Source organism: Cervus elaphus, chromosome 9 (genome assembly GCF_910594005.1).
Source record: "Cervus elaphus chromosome 9, mCerEla1.1, whole genome shotgun sequence".
Taxonomy (NCBI): Eukaryota; Metazoa; Chordata; class Mammalia; order Artiodactyla; family Cervidae; genus Cervus; species Cervus elaphus.
This window is the reverse complement of record NC_057823.1, coordinates 55,249,096-55,271,526: the sequence shown is the minus strand read 5'-3', so window position 1 is coordinate 55,271,526 and position 22,431 is coordinate 55,249,096. Positions and strand designations below refer to the sequence as shown.

General features: G+C 41.2%; 1 protein-coding gene across 7 annotated transcripts in view; it reads right to left on the bottom strand.

Moving 5' to 3' along the window:
* ARHGAP26 (Rho GTPase activating protein 26) overlaps positions 1 to 22,431 on the bottom strand; it is a 470,784-nt gene that overhangs the window by 271,460 nt on the left and 176,893 nt on the right. For all 7 annotated transcript variants that reach the window (XM_043913110.1, XM_043913112.1, XM_043913113.1 and 4 more), the window contains exon 11: positions 22,111 to 22,189. In XM_043913110.1, the coding sequence (XP_043769045.1) occupies positions 22,111 to 22,189 (79 nt within the window). The remainder of the gene's footprint in view (positions 1 to 22,110; positions 22,190 to 22,431) is intronic.

The following is a 22,431-nucleotide window of genomic DNA, read 5'->3' as shown; positions in this document are numbered from 1 at the left end:
CTCGATCTGTCATGCCACACCACACCACGGCTTCAGTGCACTGGCTGGGCCAAGGGGATAAAAGCTACCGCCTCCATTTGGCTGCTACCATCTTAATAAAAACAAACAAGCAAGCACAGTAACAGCCAAGGGCCAGAGCTCCCGCACAGCAAACATCTGTATCTGCCTTTGAATCACCAGACTGGCTCATGGATGGAGACAGGATCCAGTTTCGTTTTAGTAACTTTTCTCCTTTCTATCCACAGTTCCCCCCCCCACCTCCACCCCCTTCCCCCACTAAGGAACCAAGGCTTTTATCCACTTCCAGTCAAGCCACAATGTCTAGAGAGATCACAGGAGAGTGAGAAGCCCACCACCAACAAACACGAAGACAGAAGAGAGTGCCTCTGACACAGACAACAGAAAAGACACAAGACAGAAACACACCCACGAAAGAAAGCGCCCCAGGCAAAGGCCTCCCTCATAGCTGAACACTGGCAGCGAAGATGATGTATGTCACCTCTAAACACAGAAACCAAGAAAGGAAGTTAATCTGCTCTAATGAGTTGGATGGTGTCCTAACCCTCTGAACCCGTGAATGTGATCTTGTTTGGAAAAAGGATCTTAGCAGACGTAATTATGAAAAGATAATCCTGGGCTATCTGATGGGCCCCAGGTTCAATGACAAGTGTCCTTATAAGAGAAAGAAGAGTTCTCAACACAGAGAAGAGGAGAATGCCATGTGGAGACAGAGGCAGAAACTGGAGTGATGCAGCCACAAGCCAAGGAGTGTATGGAGCTAACACAGCGGTGAGAGGCAAGGAAGCACTCTCCCCGGGGCATTGAAAGGGAGTACAGCCCTACTGATATCTTGATTTAGGACTTCTAACCCCCCAGAACTGCAACAGAACACATTTCTATAATTATAAGCTACCTGGTTTGTGCTAATTTGTTTCGGCAGCCCCAGAAAACTAATATACCTGCCCTACCCTCAGGATTCCTCTTATGGCGTGTTCATCTCCAGCCCAGCAGACACAGAAACACTTCCCACGTGAGCAGCCAGAGCAGCATGGGGACCCTCTGGGGCAGGATCCTCAGCTACTCTAAGTGGTCAGATGTTGACTGCTTCTTTAGCCAGAGATTTGGATTCATATCTCAGAGATGGAAGGACCCCCTTAAGACTAATAAGATCCTGAAGACTGACATGCCTATCATCCTTACAAGTCCCTTTATTCTTCAGGTGAGGTAATCAAGCCCTGAAAGTTAGCTAACTTGCCCAAAGTTCACAGCTATGGAATCAGACTGGACTCCAGCCCAAATCTCAATGTGATTCTCCCCCCCAGGAATCCAAATGATACCAGAGGGGCTAGGACCCCAAACAGCTAGTCCCCAAAGGTGTGGGGACACAGTGGGTGCCTCCCCTCTCTCCTCACTTTACATCTCCAGCCTTCCTCAAAGGTCTTCTAAAGGCAATGAAAGTTGAGTTTACACTTCCCGAGCACCTACCACCTCGGAACTACTTCACCAAAAGGCACCATGGGAGCAACATGGTCTCCTTGCAGGATGTGCTCTCCTCACCCTGTCCTTACACAGGACCCAGCCCACATTCCCAAACCAGGGTTTCTTCTCTTCATGAAACTCAAGTTGCCATCTCTGTGCTCTACGCCACTTAAGAGAGGGTCTTCTCTTACCTAACTAGATCTCTACCATAACTTGGCCTAGGATGAGCTGAACTGAAACAAGAGCAGATTCAGACATCTTATAATCATGAACTTGACTTTCTTGGGCAATGACTCAGAGTGGCTGTCATTGCCAGAAACATAGCACTCTCCTAACAATAACACAACCAAACAAGGAATGACAAGCAAAAAATAAAGGTTCACTTTAAGGATTTCTTGTTTGAACCAAGAATAGAAACTGAAAGGAATAGAGTTGTTCAGGAAAAAGGAAATGAGATGGTGATTCTATTTTTTGTGTAAGAAAAACTTTCTAAAATTATTTAAAAAAAAATCACATACTACCTTGAGTTTAGTTGTGAATGTGGCAGCTAAAAAAGGAAAATACAAGCACTAACCCAAATGAGGTAAATATCACTGGTATCAGCATGACACAGAAAGCCAACGGTGAGACTGAAAACTCCCCCCAAATGCGTGTGTGCACCTTTCTCCCTCTGCCTCCAGCTCTCGGCCTGTCCTTCCCTGCCCTCCCTCCCTCTCTCTCACACAAACACACACACACTCACTTACCCTTTAAAGTTTGTCCTTTGTATAACTCATCTATAAAAGAAATGTGATTATATGTTATCTCTGAGCAAACTCAAAATGCAAGCAGACAGCAGACAAAGGCACTTAGCAGTAAAGCCTTCCCAAGTCTCCTTCATGGACCCAGACCAAACAATATGCCATTTCCTTCACTGGGTACTAGAAGGAGAAAGCTAGGGCTTCCCTGGTGGTCCAGTGGTTAACACTTTGTGCTTCCACTGCTATGGGCCCAGGTTTGATCCCTAGTGGGGAACTAAGATTCCACAAGCCATACGGCACAGCCAAAAAAGACACAACTACAAAAAGAAAAAAGAGAGAGAGCCCTCCCTCAAATGTTCTCATGAAACAACCAGGTCCACACAAAATGACCAGGCCACAGTGGACCACAGCGCTCTCTGACAGACTAAGAAATACTGAGTGTTTTTCCTTAGCAGCCCCATACACAGACATCTTCCATGCCACTTCAGAGGGTTCACAGACATCATTACACCCCCTCCTCCAGTCCATCCTCAGCTTCCAGAGTGAGCAGCCCTTGTTCACCACATCAGTAGAAGTGATTCAAGTGCCAGCTACCTCCTTACCCTTCAAACTTAACCTTCTGTGTCTAATTCCTCCACTTATACCAATTCTCTATGGATTGTGATGAGCATACAGACCAAGTACATTGTGGATGGAGTTTAGAACAACCTATTAAGAGTCCTGAATCCAGTAAGAATTCTGATGGATACACCTAACCAAAGAAATAGCTCATGTTCTGTTCAAGGTGAGAGTGATAAGGGCTCTGGTCCCGAGCCTGTTCACAGAGAGGAAGGTATTAACCACCAGGCCTCTGAGCCCTTTGCAACAAAGACTGAACAGTAGTACATCATAAGTAGCCCCATCATTCTGTCAAGATACTCCAACAGCATCTGGGAATTAAACCTCAGTAGGTCATTTCTGTGCTTGCATAATGTACTGTTGCCATATGGACATAAATTAACAAAACTGGCCTGACAATTTGAGAATCACATTTCCCTCCAATTTTTAACCCCAAAGTTTGTTTTTTAGGATTACTACTTTTGCTTTCTTGCTTTATATCATATTCCAAACTCTGCTCCAAAACATACTGATAAAAAATGCATCATGCTTTGTGTGCATGCATTCATGCTAAGTCAACTCAGTTGTGTCCAACTATGACCCTATGGACTGTAGTCTGCCAGGCTCCTCTGTCCATGAGCTTCTCCAGGCAAGAATACTGGAGTGGGTTGCCATGCCTTCCTCCAGGGGATCCAGGGATTGAACCCACATCTCTCAATGTCTCCTGCATTGGCAGGTGGGTTCTTTACCACTAGTGCCACCTGGGATTTTATAAATCATTATAGTTCCACTTACCTGCCTCCTGAGAAATGTGTATGCAGGTCAAGAAGCAACAGTTAGAACTGAACATGGAACAACAAAGTAGCTCCAAATCGGGAAAGGAGTACGTCAAGGCTATATATTGTCACACTGCTTATTTAACTTACATGCAGAGTACATCATGCGAAATGCCAGACTGGATGAAGCACAAGCTGGAATCAAGATTGCTGGGAGAAATATCAATAAAAGGTATACAGATGATACCACCCTTATGGCAGAAAGCAAACAAGAACTAAAGAGCCTTTTGATGAAAGTGAAAGAGGAGAGTGAAAAAGTTGGCTTAAAGCTCAACATTCAGAAAACTAAGATCATGACATCTGGTCCCATCACTTCATGGCAAATAGATGGGGAAACAGTGGAACCAGTGACAGACTTTATTTTCTTGGGCTCCAAAATCACTGCAGATGGGGACTGCAGCCATGAAATTAACAGACGCTTGCTCCTTGGAAGAAAAGCTATGACCAACTTAGACAGTATATTAAAAAGCAGAGGCATTACTTTGCCAACAAAGGTCCGTCTAGTCAAGGCTACGATTTTTCCAGTAGTCATGTACGGATGTGAGAGTTGGAGTATGAAGAAAGCTGAGTGCCAAAGAATTGATGCTTTTGAACTGTGGTGTTGGAGAAGACTCTTAAGAGTCCTTTGGACTACAAGGAGATCCAATCAGTCCATCCTAAAAGAAATCAGTCCTGAATATTTATTGGAAGGACTGATGCTGAAGCTGAAACTCCAATACTTTGGCCACCTGATGTGAAGAATTAACTCATCTGAGAAGACCCTGATGCTGGGAAAGATTGAAGGAGGGAGGAGAAGGGGAGGACAGAGGATGAGATGGTTGGATGGCATCACCAACTCAATGGACATGAGTTTGAGCAAACTCCGGGAGTTGGTGATGGACAGGGAAACCTGGCATGCTGCAGTCCATGGGGTCACAAAGAGTTGGACACAACTGAGAGACTGAACTGATAGTTCCACTGACTATAACTAACCCAAAAGGCAGTCAGTATAGAGTCCGGATAGATCCTGCATCTAGACAATGGCATAATCTATACACAGGCACATATAAAATCTAAAGGTCTCTGGAATTCACATTTAAGAGGACAGCTAATCTTTATAGAACTGATGTGAAACAATGTGTTATCTCCTCGAGTCTCATAAGTACTATTATTCTCCCCAGTTTACAGCTCAGTAAACTGAGATTTGGAGATATTAGATTAGCTGCTCAAGGGTCCACGGTAGAAGCAGAATTCAAACTCAGGTTGGCTGACTTCAAAGCCCATGTATTTAACCCTTTTCCTACCACAAATGAAGTGAACTAGGACAGCAGGAATCCACTTGAATACAGAGTGAAACCCATTTGTGAAATTATAATAAATGACTACTGCCAACTTCTATACTGTACCTAATTGTTGCAGGTATGCGTGTGTATGCACATGTGCATATGTGTATACAACACACACACACATACTTTCTTAGGGTTTATATTTTTTACACTTTTAAATAAAGGGTCAAAGTAAAGGAATCATCTCGGGAAATGGAAGGCTGAGATCAGCCCTCACCTATCACTCTTACTTCTTCAGCATGGCCACAAGAATACTGATGGTCACAGAGTCTCCTACAACATGGCAACCTGACCACTAAAAACACACCTGTGACCATAATTATGCACTTTGCATACATTCATGGAAAACCAGCAGCAAGAAGATACATACACAACCACAAGTATATACTAACATTATATATTGCTGTTGTCCTTCAGTCACTAAGTCGTATCTGACTCTTTGCGACCCTGCAGTCTGTAGCCCACAGGCTCCTCTGTCTGTGGGGTTTGCCAGGCAAGAATACTGGAGAGGTTGCCATTTCCCTCTCCAGGTGATCTTCCTGGACCAGGGATCAAACCAGTGTCTCCTGCATTGGCAGGGAGATTCTTTACCACTGAGCCACCAGGCAAGCTCCCTAATATTGTATATACATATATTGTATATACCTGTATATACATACATATACATATACATGTATATACATATTGTATATGAATTCTAACTTTGTTGTCAGTGCTGCAGACAGCATATAACAGTCAGAGGATGACAAACTTGTCAACCAATTCCAGATTTTTGGTCTCCAATAAGCCTTCTAATCTGAGACTTTCTCTGGTTCAGGACACTGATTTCGGCCACATACCAACAATGACTAAAATACGGAGAAGAAACCCTGAGCTACATGGAAGTAAATGTAGTTAAATTCAAAGCCTGTGACTAAGAACAGAAACACAGTCCTGGGTATCCTTTCCTTTATTCATTCAAAAAATATTTATTTAACATGGATTCTCAATCAATATGCTACAGTGATCTTGGCCTGGGGCTGTTCTAGGGCTAGAGATGTATGGAAGAACAAGAACAGCAAGGTCCTTGCCTTCACGGATTTTTATTCAGAGTGGCCCAATAGTGACCAGAGGGATTCCCTGGTGTCTCGGCTGGTAAAGAATTCGCCTGCAATGCAGGAGATCCCAGTTTGACTCCTGGGATGGGAAGATCCCCTGGGGAAGGGATAGGCTACCCACTTCAGTATTCATGGGCTTCCCTGGTGGCTCAGGTGGTAAATAATCCACCTGCAATGCGGGAGACCTAGATTCAATCCCTGGGTTGGGAAGATCCCCTGGAGAAGGGCATGCAAACCCACTCCAGTATTCTTGCCTGGAGAATCCCCATGGACAAAGGAGCCTGGCGGGCTACAGTCCATGGTGTCCCAAAGAGCCAGACACAACTGAGCAAATTAGCAAACACACAATAGTGATCAGAATCCAAGAATTCAACAAATGAATTGAACTGTAGAGAACATAACAGAAGCCAACTCAACTCACTGTCCCCAAGTTAATTTAGTAAGTAGCGAGTGCTTATTATGCACTCCAAACCCAAACACTATAGGTAAATAATATTAAGGACAGAAAGAATATGGTCAATCCCGGCCATGAGTACGTCAACATCTTTCCGAGACGACAACATACAGAGGTGTGAGCTAAGTGGAGAAATTGCCAAAGCCAGGTATTATAATCCATCCAGATGTCTGGCATAGCCAACAACAACTAGGAGAAATATGGCATTCATTTCCACAAAGCAGTTCAAGAGGGAAAGTTAAAAATTGCTCCAATATATTTGAATACTAGGCACCCCTCCCCCAAATAAAAAGACAAAATCAAAAAACCCATGTTCATTTACCCCAAGAATGTGGATGATTTCCTTCGTCTCGCAGAAGTAAAGCTCTCTTAAGATTTATAGAAAAAAACAAAACTAATTATCAATGATTAATTATAAGAGAGCATGTTTCTAATCTGAGGAATCTTAGCCCAGTTTCTGGTTCCCCTCACCTCCTTCTCTTCTTTGCCTTTAAAAATAGAGGTAAAGATAGGGGGAACTCATTTTTCTGGGCATTGGGTCAGGACCACATAGCATGCGGGAGCCAGGGGGAGCTGGCTGGCGGATGGTCAGGGCCTACTTCCTTCTGCTCAGCCTTTGGCTGTAACCACTAGACCACACGTCTGCACTGTTTTCCTGATGACCAAAAGGAAAGATAAGACCCAGAGGAATCGGGTGGAGAGGGAGGTGGGAGGGGGGATCGGGATTGGGAATACATGTAAATTCATGGCTGATTCATATCAATGTATGACAAAACCCACTGGAAAAAAATAATAATAATAATAAAAAAAAAAAAAACCATATTAGAAAATGGCTTTGCTTTTCAGATTCTTTTATTTGTTCTTGTGATTTCTTCCATGATTGCGGGCCAGGATTTTGGGGAACACACCTAAAAAGAATGTGGTCACAATGGTATCACGAGACTTCCTAACTTGACCACACTGCACCCCGATTCAGCAAACCCAAAGGTAATCTCGCAAAAATGCTTATCCTGTTCCACACCTCACCACAACCTAATTCACAGTCCTCCTAATGATCAAATTGCTATCTTCTGTCCATATATTTTTAACATTACCACCTTTGACTTTTATCACTAAAGAGATATGACCACTTTCTGGCTTTTAGGGTATAAAAGAAGGCTGCAGAAAAGGACCAAAGAGCCATTCAATCCTTCTTCCAATGAACAAAGTCATTTGAAAAAGATCTCTCTTTTATCGACTGCCTTTCCTGCAGAAGAATAAAAAAATCTGAAACTACTTCAATCATAATCTCCACTCTCATGAATCACTGCCATGATATCTGAGAGAAGACCAACAGTAATTGATGCTGCTGCTAAAGGCAGAGCTTACGCTATGGAATGTCTATTAAGACCACGCTACAGCATCAGTGCCTTTAAACCAGCAAGTACACTACAGATAATAAACACAGTCGATTGCACAAGGAAGAATATATTATGTGAGCAGATATGCTGGAAGACAAAACGACCAAAAGAAATAAATGTATTATAAGAAAATCTACGAACATAAGATGAACTATATATCAGAGAATCTTCAGAAGACAACAGAAATATAAGTAAAAGTTATAAATTATCCCAAGGGAGAGAGGATATTGACAACAGTCCTCAAATCCACCCCAAGATGGGAACAGAGACCCGATGATGTCCTGATTTCAACTATCTGGATGTCTGCTGATGGTAATATTCCTTTAAAAAGCCCAGCCTCTAAAGTTCCAGATTAAATGAAACTAAGGAGATGTGATAAAGTAGAATACTGGATTAGGAAAAAAAAAACTTTTTTTAGTGGGATAACTGGCAAAATCTGAGTTCTTTAAAATAGTTAATAATACTGCATCAATGTGAATTTCCTGGTTTGGTAATTATACAGTGGTTACACAAGATGTAACATTCAGGATACCTGGGTAAAAGGTACTCTGGAATTCTTTGCACTATTTCTGTGACATTTTTATAATTCTGAAACAATTTCAAAATTAAAAGTTAAGAAAAAAAGCTAATACAAACACACACATACAAAAGTATCAGTTCAGTTCAGTCGCTCAGTCACGTCTGACTTTGCGACACCATGAACCACAGCATGCCAGCCCTCCCTGTCCATCACCAACTGCCGGAGTCTACCCAAACCCATGTCCACTGAGTCGGTGATGCCATCCAACCATCTTATCCTCTGTTGTCCCCTTTTCCTCCTGCCCTCAATCTTTCCCAGCATCAGGGCCTTTTCAAATGAAGTCTCTGATAAATTCTTGACTTGGAAAAACATCATCTTGTAGGTGGAGGAAACAAAATAGGGAACTCTTAATTGGCCTTAATACTGACTCAAATGAACAACTAACTGGTGACAAAAACCTTCAGATTTACATCCTCACCTATGACAACCTCTACAGAGGTCAAGCAGAAGTTAACCTAGGACAAAAAAATGGAGGATTTTCCAGAAAATATGAAATTAAGTGTGTTGTTGTTGCTATTGTTCAGTCGCTAAGTTGTATCTAACTCTTTGTGACCCCATGACTGCAGCACGCCAGGCTTCCCCATCCTTCAGTATCTCCGAGTTTGCTCAAACTCATGCCCATTGAGTTGATGATGCTAGCGAACCATCTCATCTTCTGTCACCCCATTTTCCTTTTGCCAATCTTTCTCAGCACTGCGGTCTTTTTCACTGAGTCAGCTCTTTGCATCAGGTGGCCAAAGTATTGGAGCTTCAGCTTCAGCATCAGTCCTTCCAATGAATATTCACAATTGATTTCTTTCAGGACTGACTAGTTTGATCTCCTTGATATCCAAGGGACTTTCAAGAGTCTTCTCCAGCACCACAGTTTGAAAGCATCAATTCTTCGGTGCTCAGCCTTCTTTATGGTTCAGCTCTCACATCTATACATGACTACTGGAAAAACCACAGCTTTGACTATCTGGACCTTTGTCAGCAAAGTGATGTCTCTTCTTTTTAATATGCTGTCTAGGTTTGTCATAGCTTTCCTTCTAAGGAGCAAGTGTCTTAATTTCATGGCTGCAGTTACCAACTGAAGTGATTCTGGAGCCCAAGAAAATAAAATCTGTCACTGCTTCTACTTTTCCCCCTTCTATCTGCCATGAAGTGATAGGACCAGATGCCATGATCTTCATTTTTTTTAATGTTGAGTTTATAGCATGATTCATGAGCTAGACACTGCTCTATGTACTTTACATACATTATTATATAAAAATAGGAGAAATATGTATGGCTGGGAAACATGAGAAGAGACTTCCAATTTCATTAGTAATTTGAGAAATGCAAATGGAATAATTTTCTACCATCAGAAACACACATGCATATACACACCTCTGTGTGTACTCATACTATGCAGTACTTGCAAAGGTGTGAAAAAACTGGGTATCCTCACAAGTCACTAGATGAAGTAAAATCTAATACTTTTCTGTGGAGAGAGCAATGTGCCAAAATTCATTACAGTATTAACTGTGCATATACCATTCAACTGGTGATTCCATTTGGTATGCATCCTAGAAAAAATGTTCAACTAGATAGACAGTAGAATACAGATGAGGATTTCATGACATAATTGTTTATAATGAAAAGTTGAAAACAACCCAAATGTCAAAGACTGTCTACTAATCCACAGTAAATCTCTACTAACTTAAAAATTCTACAAAATAGAAGAGTTTATTTCTAGATGTACAAGTACAGGAATAAATACCCATAAAAAATTCCAGAGACACACACACCATATATTTAACTCTAGAGAGGGGTTTCTCCCTTCCAATATGTCTAGGGATAGAAGGTCCCACAACCCAAATAACTAATGCCAATGACAAAGGAAGAGTGAGAAATGACTGAAAGAATAAATGTGACTCACAGGGGCAGTCTCTGTTATTACTTTTATTTAATAACAAAATTAGCACATGCTGACTCTGAAAAATTCAAACCATTAAGAAGTCCTTCTCACAACCAGTTCAATACCCCTGCCCAAGGTTAAGCTAAAATAATAAAGACAAAAATAATGACAGGAGCGTAAAGGGGGACATGTTAGAACAGGGGCTCAAGTCTAGAAAGGCAGTGATGTGAAGATGAAGTTGACAGTGATCTGAGACTTGCAGAAAATGCTGAAGACAATCTAATGGGCCTTTATGTTCTATGTAGACCCCAAAAGTGAACAAAAGAAGTGAGAATATTAAACAGTGTGTCTGTGCAGATCTATAAAGGTAGGTGGGAAATCACCAGGAAACAATAAATTTAGGACAAGTCACACCAAACCAATACTGTTGTTTTTCCTAGGTTCATTCATCTGATTATTTGACAAGTGGATACTGAACTCTTACTCTGTGTCAGACACTATGTATAAAAGATAAAAAAAAAAAAACCTTTTGAAAAAGTGAAAATGGTCATGTCCTCTGGAAGATGGCAATCTGAGCGAGAGGACTGATATTAATCAAACAATCACATTAATTGATGTACAACTAAAAGCTGAGACAAGGGTTTGGAAGTCAGAAAGAAAGTCTCTCAAAACATCTTTGCAAAGAAATGGAGTAATAGGGTGCACAGAGAGCATACAAGGGTCCGTGAACTTCACCAGTAAGGGGAAAAAAAATAAACCTTTATTTACCTTAGCCTCTAACTGAAATTTAGCATTTTTTTGAAATATGACTGTGGGCAAGCACCACATTAGTAGTATCTGTGACTTTGTCACCAATAGAAATCACAGATATTTCCATATAACATTACTGTCATTGCAAGTAACTTGAAATATTATTTATAAGAGTTGTCAGACCTGCCTTTGTATCTTATTATTTACTGTGGTAATAAAGAAGCATATATTTTATCACAAATGGTTTTAATATTTGCACAACTATTTTTCTATATTTTTCCTTTGTAAGTCATATATTTTATATGTTTAAAAACATTAATCTAAGAAAGATGTGGTAATATAGACAATGGAATATTACTCAGCGATAAAAAGGAATGAAATTGAGTTATTTGTAGAGACATGAATGGACCTACAGTCTGTCATACAGAGTGAAGCAAACTAGAAAGAGAAAAATCATATATTAACACATATATGTGGGATTTAGAAAAATGCTATGGACAAACCTAATTGCAGGAAAGGAATAGAGACACAGATGTAGAGAATGAATGTGTGGGCATGGAGGTGGGGTATGGGTGGGATGAATCAGGAGATTGGGATTGACGTGTGTGCACTACCATGTATAAAACAGCTAGCTAGTGGGAATCTGCTGTATAGTACAGGGAGCTCAGCTCGGTGCTCTGTGGTGGTCTAGATGGGTAGGGCTGCGGGGAAGATGGGTAGAGAGGGAGGTGGTGGTGGTGGTTTAGTTGCTAAGCCATGTCCAACTCTTGCAACCCCATGCACTGTAGCCTGCCAGGCTCCTCTGTCAATGGGATTCTCCGGGCAAGAATACTGGAGTGGGTTGCCATTTTGTGTGTGTGTGTGTGTGTGTGTGTGTAAGCAAAGTCCAATGCTGTAAAGAGCAATACTGCCAATGCTGTAAAGAGCAATACTGCATAGGAACCTGGAATGTTAGGTCCATGAATCAAGGCAAATCAGAAGTGGTCAAACAGGAGAACTGATGAACTATGGACAGAGGTTTGTGACACTGTACAGGAGACAGAAATCAAGACCATCCCCAAGAAAAAGAAATGCAAAAAAGCAAAACGGCTGTCTGAGGAGGCCTTACAAATAGCTGTGAAAAGAAGAGAAGCGAAAAGCAAAGGAGAAAAGGAAAGATATACCCATTTGAATGCAGAGTTCCAAAGAATAGCAAGGAGAGATAAGAAAGCCTTCCTCAGTGATCAGTGCAAAGAAATAGAGGAAAACAATAGAATGGGAAAGACTAGAGATCTCTTCAAGAAAATTGGAGATACAAAGGGAACATTTCATGCAAAGATGGGCTCAATAAAGGATAGAAATGGTATGAACCTAACAGAAGCAGAAGACATTAAGAAGAGGTGGAAAGAATACACAGAAGAACTATACAAAAAAATCTTCACGACCCAGATAATCACGATGGTATGATCACTCACCTAGAGCGGAGACATTCTGGAATGCGAAGTCAAGTGAGCCTTAGGAAGCCTCATCACTAACAAAGCTAGTGGAGGTGATGGAATTCCAGTTGAGCAATTTCAAATCCTAAATGATCATGCTGTGAAAGTGCTGCACTCAATATGCCAACAAATTTGGAAAACTCAGCAGTGGCCACAGGACTGGAAAAGGTCAGTTTTCATTCCAAGCCCAAAGAAAGGCAATGCTAAAGAAATGTTCAAACCACCGCACAATTGCACTCATCTCACAACGCTAGTAAAGTAATGCTCAAAATTCTCCAAGCCAGGCTTCACGGTATGGGAACCATGAACTTCCAGATGTTCAAGCTGGTTTTAGAAAAGGCAGAGGAACCAGAGATCAAATTGCCAACATCCGCTGAATTATTGAAAAAGCGAGAGAGTTCCAGAAAAACATCTATTTCTGCTTTATTGACTATGCCAAAGCCTTTGACTGTGTGGATCACCACAAACTGTGGAAAATTCTTAGAGATGGGAATACCAGACTACCTGACCTGCTTCTTGAGAAATCTGTATGCAGGTCTGGAAGCAACAGTTGGAACTGGACATGGAACAACAAAGTGGTTCCAAATCAGGAAAGGAGTACATCAAGGCTGTATACTGTCATCCTGCTTATTTAACTAACATGCAGAGTACATCATGAGAAATGCTGGGCTGGATGAAACACAAGCTGGAATCAAGATAGCTGGGAGAAATATCAATAACCTCAGGAATACAGATGACACCACCCTTATGGCAGAAAGCGAAGAAGAACTAAAGAATCTCTTGATGAAAGTGAAAGAGGAGAGTGAAAAAGTTGGCTTAAAACTCAACATTCAAAAAACTAAGATCATGACATCTGGTCCCATCACTTCATGGCAAATAGAAGGGGAAACAGTGGAACCAGTGACAGACTTTATTTTCTTGGGCTCCAAAATCACTGCAGATGGGGACTACAGCCATGAAATTAAAAGACACTTGCTCCTTGGAAGAAAAGTTATGACCAACTTAGATAGCATATTAAAAAGCAGAGACATTACTTTGCCAACAAAGGTCCATCTAGTCAAAGCTATGGTTTTTCCAGTGGTCATGTATGGATGTGAGAGTTGGACTATAAAGAAACTGAGTGCCAAAGAATTGATGCTTTTGAACTGTGGTGTGGAGAAGACTTTTGAGAATCCCTTGGACTGCAAGATCCAACCAGCCCATCCTAAAGGAAATCAGTCCTGAATATTCACTGGAAAGACTGATGTTGAAGCTGAAACTCCAATACTTTGGCCACATGATGCGAAGAACTGACTCATTTGAGAAGACCCTGATGCTGGGAAAGATTGAAGGTGGGAGGAGAAGGGGACGACAGAGGATGAGATGGCTGGATGGCATCACCAACTCAGTGGACATAAGTTTGAGTAACCTCTGGGAGTTGGTGATGGATAGGGAGGCCTGGCGTGCTGCAGTCCATGGGGTCACAAACAGTTGGACACAACTAAGCAAGTGAAGTGAACAACACACAGCTATAGCTGATACACTATATAACACTGTTGTATAACATTATAAAACAACTATACCCCAATTTAAAAAAAAAATAAAAATATTACTCTGAGAAATGATTTAAAGGCTTTACCTGATTGCCAAATGTCTTCCTGGCACAAAAAAGATTAACTGGTCCCTCAGCTAAATTCTGTTGCAAGTAAGTAGATATGTATCTAAATGAAGTATACAGTCAAGGAATTAAAAATCTACCCACACAGTCTCAAGTAACGGAAGCAATACAGTTTGTGAAGAAAACGAGGTTTATCCTCAACTCCTCCCCTTAGTTTTGACTCCAGCTTTTCAACAGGTATTTACGGAGTACTTACGGCGGGCCAGCTGCCGTGCTAGGCAATGAGGAAATTGCAGCAGACAAATGAAATTTCTATTAATATGGGCCTTCCTCATATTGGTATCCTCATTACTCATCAAGATAATTGGTGGACAATGTACACGTTTGCTAAATGCTGAAAGAAGAATGTTTAAGACCTGAGTAAGCACCACCAGTGTGTTATTAAATCGTAAGGTTCAAACCAAAAGTCTTCTGGCTATCAAAATTTCCATTTCTTAGAACAGTTTCATCAGCTCTCCATCATAAAACAATTTCACTTGATCTCCTCTTTTCTCCCAACTCACAGCTCAGACGCCTCAATTAAATATTCTATGATTTTCACAAGAAACTGTTCTTCTAAAGGACATCTAGCCAAAGAGAACAAGGAAAGACATGACGAGTACTACAATTCTTTTAAGACTTGAGCACGCTGGTGATAGAATATGCACTAAGTTATACCTATATAAAAACACTGATATGATTCAAAGATGAAGCTTACAACCAGTTTCTTAACTCAGTAAGAGAAAAAGAAACAGAAACAAGTAACGTGAAGGTTTAATCCAGTTTCCCAGCAGCTTGGGGCCAAGTGGGGGGCTGAGGTGGGGAAATGGAAAGTAAATTAGGAACCTCACTTTCAGATGATTTATCAGTTCACACTATGTGATGCTAGAAAGAGAGCCTTCACAAAATGGACAGAAGTAGTCTTCCAAACCACCCTTCCACTCATAAAGAAGTGAGACCTGCATCATTACACAGGAGCTCAGCAATTCCACTCCTCACCTTCTTAACCATCCATACTCCTTTGATCACTTATTTTATTAAGAAAGGAAAATGTAAGTTTCAGCAGTAGTGAGCTGAGCTGAGCATACAGCTGGGATTACAAACTGCCAGGCCTGGGCCGCATCATAGCAAATAAGGCTAAACATTACTGCATGCTCCTCCAACTCATAGCCTGAGAGTTCAGACTGACTGCTAAATGAAATCACATTTTCCATACTAGTGAAAACAGTTCCTGCCTGCACTTTAGTGAGTCTGGCCAGGGTGACTAAATAAACTCTGTGTTCAAATGAGCTGAGTAATTTAGAAAAGGAGCTAGAAAGAGAATCCAGGTGTCTGGCTATCTGTCACTCCTCTCCAAAAAGATAATGGTATGAATTAACATTTAACAAGCACTTCACCACACAGAGGCCTTATGTAAGTACTCCATATAAACGTTGATCCTTATAAAATAATCTTATAGGACGATACTATTAATATCTCCACCTTGTAGGTAAAGAAACATGCTCAGAGAGACCAGGTCATTTCCTAGTGTTAGAGAGGTATTTGTGGTGAATAGGGATTTAAAGCCTGGCTGCCCAAGCCCACATTTTTAACCACCATGACATTCTGTCTCTGATTATGAGATCTCCTCTGAATGGTCGTCAATCTCACTTTTGCCTTTAAAGCACAGCTCAGTCTTTTGGATACAGTCTTTTGGTACAGAACATAAGATCCAATGCAACTGCTGCTTCCTATGAATTCCTGAAGAACTCAGGGGCTGGAACTTGGGCTTAGCAGAAATAGGCAAGAGAAGGGCAGACCGTTCAGCCTCAAAATCCACAAGGACTAAAATAGAACATTTCTTTAAACTGGAGGTCACCAGGAGGAAGCCACGCTGTCTTGTCCACTTACTGGACAAGTGGTTTTTCCTTAGTCCCTGGTGCTTTTTCCTTCTGCAGCAGCAGCCCCGACAGAGGAGCTCCACTTAAAAGGGAGGGTAAAAAAAATAATAATGAAAATAAAAGGGAGGGTAGACGCTATTCAGCTATGTGCTTGTGCTTAATGGCTTAGTCACTCAGTCACGTCCAACTCCTCTTTATGACCCTTCGGACTGTAGTCCACCAGGATCCTCTGTCCATGGAATTTTGTCTGGCAAGAATACTGGAGTGGATTGCCATTTCCTCCTCCAGGGTATCTTCCCAACCCAGGGATTGAACCTGAGTCTCCTGTGTCTCCTGCACTGCAAGTGGATTCTTTATCCACTGAGCCATCAGGGAAGCCCCCATTCAATTTTGGCTTCCTAATAATTCATCAGTTTACGAGTTGTAGTACTTAATAAAACATCACAGAGCTGAAAGCTAGGAGACCTGGATTATCCACCCAAGATCAACCATTGACTGGCACTTTTGAGCAGTGTTCCCACTTAAATAAATAAGCATGTGATACTGGCCTGGGTGTGGGCTTCTTTATGTTCCACAAGTAGGAGCCTGAGCCATATGAAATCACCAATATCTGGCCATTTTGACTTTCAAAAGTGGCAATTTCATGGTTTCAAACTAATATGTGTATTTACACACAATCTTTGATGCTACGCCACCTGTTTCTTCTCCTCCTAATCTAATTCCACATAATTCTGGCATCTCCCAACTATTGAACTTTCTGGCTATCAAAAGAGATTCAAGTACTGACTCAAAGTGGATAAACATTTAATTTTACTAAAGAATCCTTGGCTGTGAAGGAAGACTAATACCTCTAAAATAAGGAGTTAAGAGAAGTGCTTCCAGAGATACCACTAATCACAACTACGGGGAATATGTAGGAACACAGTTCAGAGAGGTCTAAGTTCTGAGACTCTGGGTTACCCTATTAGTTCCACTTATGTGCTGAGTCATCTTTCCATTGGGCAGAAGGTTGGATGTATGTGTTGGTAATGACTGTTCTGAGTCTAATCTGCTTGTTTAAATGTACTGAACATACTTACGAGCAATATACAAAGAGAATAGGAGAGAGAACTTTAGTTATAAGGAACCGAGAAAAAAGGAAATTTGCTGTCTCTAAAATTTCTCCTGGTTGCAATATTTATGCAACTTGCACTAAAGTTCTGTGTCCCATTTAATATAGAAAGTCTACTCTCAAGCTGAGACAGTGGCCATAGAATATTAAAATCAAAGCTTTTGTGGCTGGAATGTTGACTCTATAGCTTGTAAACCCACATTTAACAGAAAGTGAAGACAATCCAGCAAAATCATTTCAAAATTTTATCTGACTAGCCAGTTGCTGAGTTCTTAAAAATATCTATGGGTCTTTTCTTTTCTTACCCTACTGCACTGGCTAGGACTTCCAGTACCATGCTGAGTAAGACTGGTAATGAGAGTGGACATCTTTGCCTTGATCCCACTCTTAGGGAGGAAGCATCCAGTCTTTCACTTGAAGTATGATGTTCATGGTAAACTTGTGGTTTTCATTCCCGGCCAAGTATCAGAGAACAAGCTCTCTGAATAGAAAATTTAATGGAATATAGATATCAGAGTTGGATAAACTGTGTCATTTTTGCCTATTTCATGTATGTCTACCACCCTTCTTCATAACAGTGCTTTGATTTACCCCAGGGGAAGCCAACCTTCCCTCACCATTTATACAGTTCTCATGCAATGGGAAGGTGAGCCACACTGTCAATTCACCTGTTCCATGCTCTGGTCCAAGTATTTAGCCCACTAAGATTCAAACATGGGACTTCCCGGGAATTATTAAGCAAAGCTCTCCTTCTACCAGACTTACAGATCAGGGATTTCAGCCCACGACTTGAAATTTGGCCTTCTACTTGTTTTTTATAAATAAACTTTTATTGAAATGCAGCCACATGCATTTATTTACATATTGTCTATGGCTGCTTTTGAGCTCCAACAGCAAAACTGAGTAGCTGCAATAGTGACCCCTATAGCCTCCAAAGCCTAAAATATTTATTAATACTATCTAGCCCATTACAGAAAAAGTTTCCTCTCTCCTGTTCTTGATAATAACATGTAAGCAGGAACATCCAGAAAGCATATCAGCACTACATAAAAAGAACCTCTTGGAAATGAAGCCAGTACAAAAGAAGAAACTGACTCCAAATATTATGGAAGCCCCTGGATTCAGATGGGCCAGAGCTATTATACCCCAAGATTTTTCAGTTATGTAAGCCAATAAATTCAGATTTTTCTCTGAAAAGTTTAAATTGGCTTTCCTTCATCTGAATTAGAATTCATTACATAAATTAAAAATCATAATGCTCATTATTGAAACACAACTCTAATTTCTTTCTCCATTATATATCCATCAATAACATAAAGACATTCGACTTTTCTTTAGACCAGCATGTTATTGGTTGGTAGAAACTGTAATTTATTTAACAATTAGCTAAAACATTGTTTAAAAAAAAATAAAATTGACTCAGAGTTAAAAAAGGTGTTACTGAACGATGAAAGAACAAAAAGATGGAAACCAAGATTATCAACCCCTTCAATAAAAAAAACCAAACACCAACTCTGAGTAATCAATTATAGAACCGAGCTCTAAGTATAAAAACTAAACATAGGTGCTGTTATTAACATCTCCCTGAAGTAAAGGAAATATTTGAAGATCAACTAGAGAAAAAGGTTTCTGCTCCTTTACCAAAGCCAAAATTCCCAAGGGGACAGACCTAACTAATTAGGGAGATGGTGATTAAAGCAGAGCTGCTAATTGTCTACTGGGTATATAGCTCCTGTAATGCTCCCCAGAGGCTCTCAGCAATGGGAGACAAAATTAGGCTTAATATTCTTGCCAATTAAACTGTCATCACATGCCTGCATTTATGTGTCTCTTCAGGAAACTTAAAAGCACACAGAGGTGTGGTTTTCAATGCAAGCTATATGTTACTGAGAGGAAATAAATTTATATTATATTTGGAAAACAATTATTTTGTGCTTAAGCTTGTTTTACTATGCATATTCTGGAGCAAGGAGATGTGTCTCTCAGAAGCACACAACCAGCAGAGGCCAGATGTTCATCTAAGGGGAAACTAAGGTGGTTTATGAGAAAACCAAGTATACGCAGACAGAGAACAAACACCAAAGGGTGGGAGAGGGAGGTGGGGAGACTTAAAATGCAGTGCATGAAGCAATTTAAGAACTCCAGCTTATTGGAGGGAACACACACACACACACACACACACACACACACACATATCTACCCACCCCAAAGTGGGTTTTTTGTTCATACAAAGAATAGTATGCCCCGACAGGATTTTTCTTCCTGGGTATTTCCTGCCCTATGAGTTAAGAATCATTCAAGAGAGTCACAGAAAGTAATGTAAAAATTAACTGTGTAAGGATTCTTAGAAGGCAATTTGACATTTTATCTCTATTAAAAATGAAAACCAAAGACATTTAGGGCTAGATACAGGTTCTAATGCTAGCTTTGCACTGTGGTGGAAACTGTTAACCACCCCACAGTTTCTGTCCTTCCTCCTTGAAGTGGTAAGATCTCCTGGGCACTGGCTGGAGCCATGGCTGCCTATGTTTTCTCATGCTCCTTTGTAGATCAATGTGGCCATATAATTATTTGGGGGGCAGTGGAAGCGGGGTATGCATCTTCTGGCTCCTAGATGCTCTCATCTCCATTATCTGGCTGAAAAATGGAAATGAATGGAACATGGAAAGCCATGGATTGAGGATGGCACTGATACCAACCAGGATTCATAGCCTTTCCCAATCAATAGAAATTGATTAGAGGCCAGACAAGAAACTCACGCAAGGTTTTATGGGCCCCAGTGCAGCTAGCAGGGAAACAAGAACAAGTAACAGCTTCCCTTACTTGCTCCCTGAGGAGGTGGGAGATTGCTCCTTATATGCAGTGAGGGTAAAGGTAAAGGTGCATTTAGGGATTGGGCTGGAGGGGTGGTTTAGGTGGTTCTCTCACCCCTTAGGTGGTAGTGTGTGCAGGGGGCATGCCCTGCTTTTGCTCCCAAATCCCTGCTTTTGCTAGTTGCTCTTCAAAAGTTGCAGTTAGGTCTTCTGGTCTGTTTGTATCTTTTGTCCAGAATCTGCCCCAACTGAGCCAGTACTCAGTTATTTTTAGTCCCTTATAGTTTCTTTGTATTCTGTTGTTGGAGGACAGGTTTGTCCAGGTGCAAGCATTGCAGCAAAAGGTCCCAGGTCCTAGTCTGTCTCAGCAAAATGACCCTGTCAGGCATAGACTGCTCACTTCTGAGCTCCATGAGAGAAATAAACTTCTATTTTATTTAAGCTTTTGCACTTTGAAGTCTCTTTGCTATTGCAACCTAGCCTGTGCCCTACAAATATAGCCACTTACTATCTGTACAACTTGGGGTAAGTTATTTAATCTCTTCTAAGCCTCAGTTTCCTCATCTGTGAAATCAAATCATAACATTTAGTTTGTTAGGTACTAAGAAGAATAAATGGGTTAAGAGATGCTATGTGCCAAATCTGTGCCTTACGGATATACACACACAGAAGCTCAATTAACGGTAGGTGATGAAGACTACTTAGGAAACTGCTCTGAAAAGCCTGTGATATCAAGCACCTATTGTGCTCACAAAGCCCTGAAGGTAGAAATGTGTATCTGCTTTTGAGAGAGCCATCAAAAGTTATCAGTAACAAAGTATTCAGGGAAAATCAGGGATATCCTGTATCTTAGTCCAGTAGAAGAACTAAGATATGTTTATTTAATTAACTAGGTTTAGCAAACTGCACCTAAATCTTTAAACAGTGCTTCAAATCTTGCTCTGTATTATTAAATGTGCTACAAATACTAGTTATTTGTCTATGTTGACTATAATGAGTTCCATGTTTGGACACAAAATACCTCAGTAGAAAATGACATTAATCAATACAGATCACCTAATCAGAGCAGGCTGAGAAAGAGACACACAAATGAACTGGAATCATCTATATTGCACACCCCATGTGACGCACAGTTCTATAGTCAATGGAGGCTATGCCTGCCTCATGTCCCTTGCACATATTTCCCTTTTTTGACAGTGCCTTTGTATGTGATAATTATTGGCCCAATTACTGGCCCTCTGACAGTGTGGATTCTTTTTATCTTTTACAGGTGGGACATGGTTAGACCATACTCTTACAACTTCTGTAACCTTGAGATTTGCTGAGTACTGGAGCTGAGATCCTTGGCCCCAAGTTAAGATGACTACTCTGCCTCTCGGGACTTCCCCAAGGTTCTTCCGTGGGTTTTACATGTCACAAGATGCAGGAAAACCACAAGATTACATCACCCATCACAGGAGACAAGCACCTCTGAAACGGGAGGATGGATCACATTTTAGGCTTAAATCCTTTCGTGGACCCTGGTAATCTCATCAGTTATAGTGGGATGTGAGCCAAGTATAGCAATGGGAAGCTGAACCAGAGGGTGATGACAAGATTCTGCATCATCTGTACACACTTTTATCATCATTTAATCTATTAAAATGGATCTGAAGTAATGCTCTGCACTGCACTTTGTGGAGGTTATCAACGAGTATTCTGTAAGTCAGACTGATGGTGCCTCCCTCTAAAAGTCCTCTGGGCGTTACAACTGCCTTGGTGAAGGGTGGGGGTGGTCTCTGGTCTGATGTGGACCATGTGGTCTGATGTGGTCTGATACAGGACCCATACCTTAGACTGACAGGCCAAAGCTCCAGAACTGCATTCACACAAAAGCACTATCAATATCCAGGAACATTAGTCCAGGAATAAAAAACAATAAAAATAAAAAGCCCCTCTGGTATACTGGTCTCGCGAGCCCAAGGTTTTATTTAGAGCAAAAGCAAAAATTGCTGCACTAAGGAAGCAAAACAACTCGAGACCTTTATTCTTGCTCTACTTCCCTGAATTGTTACTTACAGGTTCCCTGCCATCCATGGCTTCCATCCAGAGCCTTCGGTCCTCTTCAGACAATGCCTGCATGGTGATAACCCCGGGCCTACGGAGAAACAAGGACATGTAAACCCAGTGCCACAGACGAAGGTGAGTCTTAAAGAAACACCCACGGAACCGAGTGAAAAGCTACCAGGGTTAATGGCATGCAGAGAGAGAGGCACCCCTCAGCTCTTTAGAGCCACCTTCTAGTGTCAGAAAGCAAAGCCATCACCCCAAATCCCTCTCAACCCACTTCCCTCAGGAAGGTGGCAGGAAACACAGAAGACAGGACTACACATACAGCTA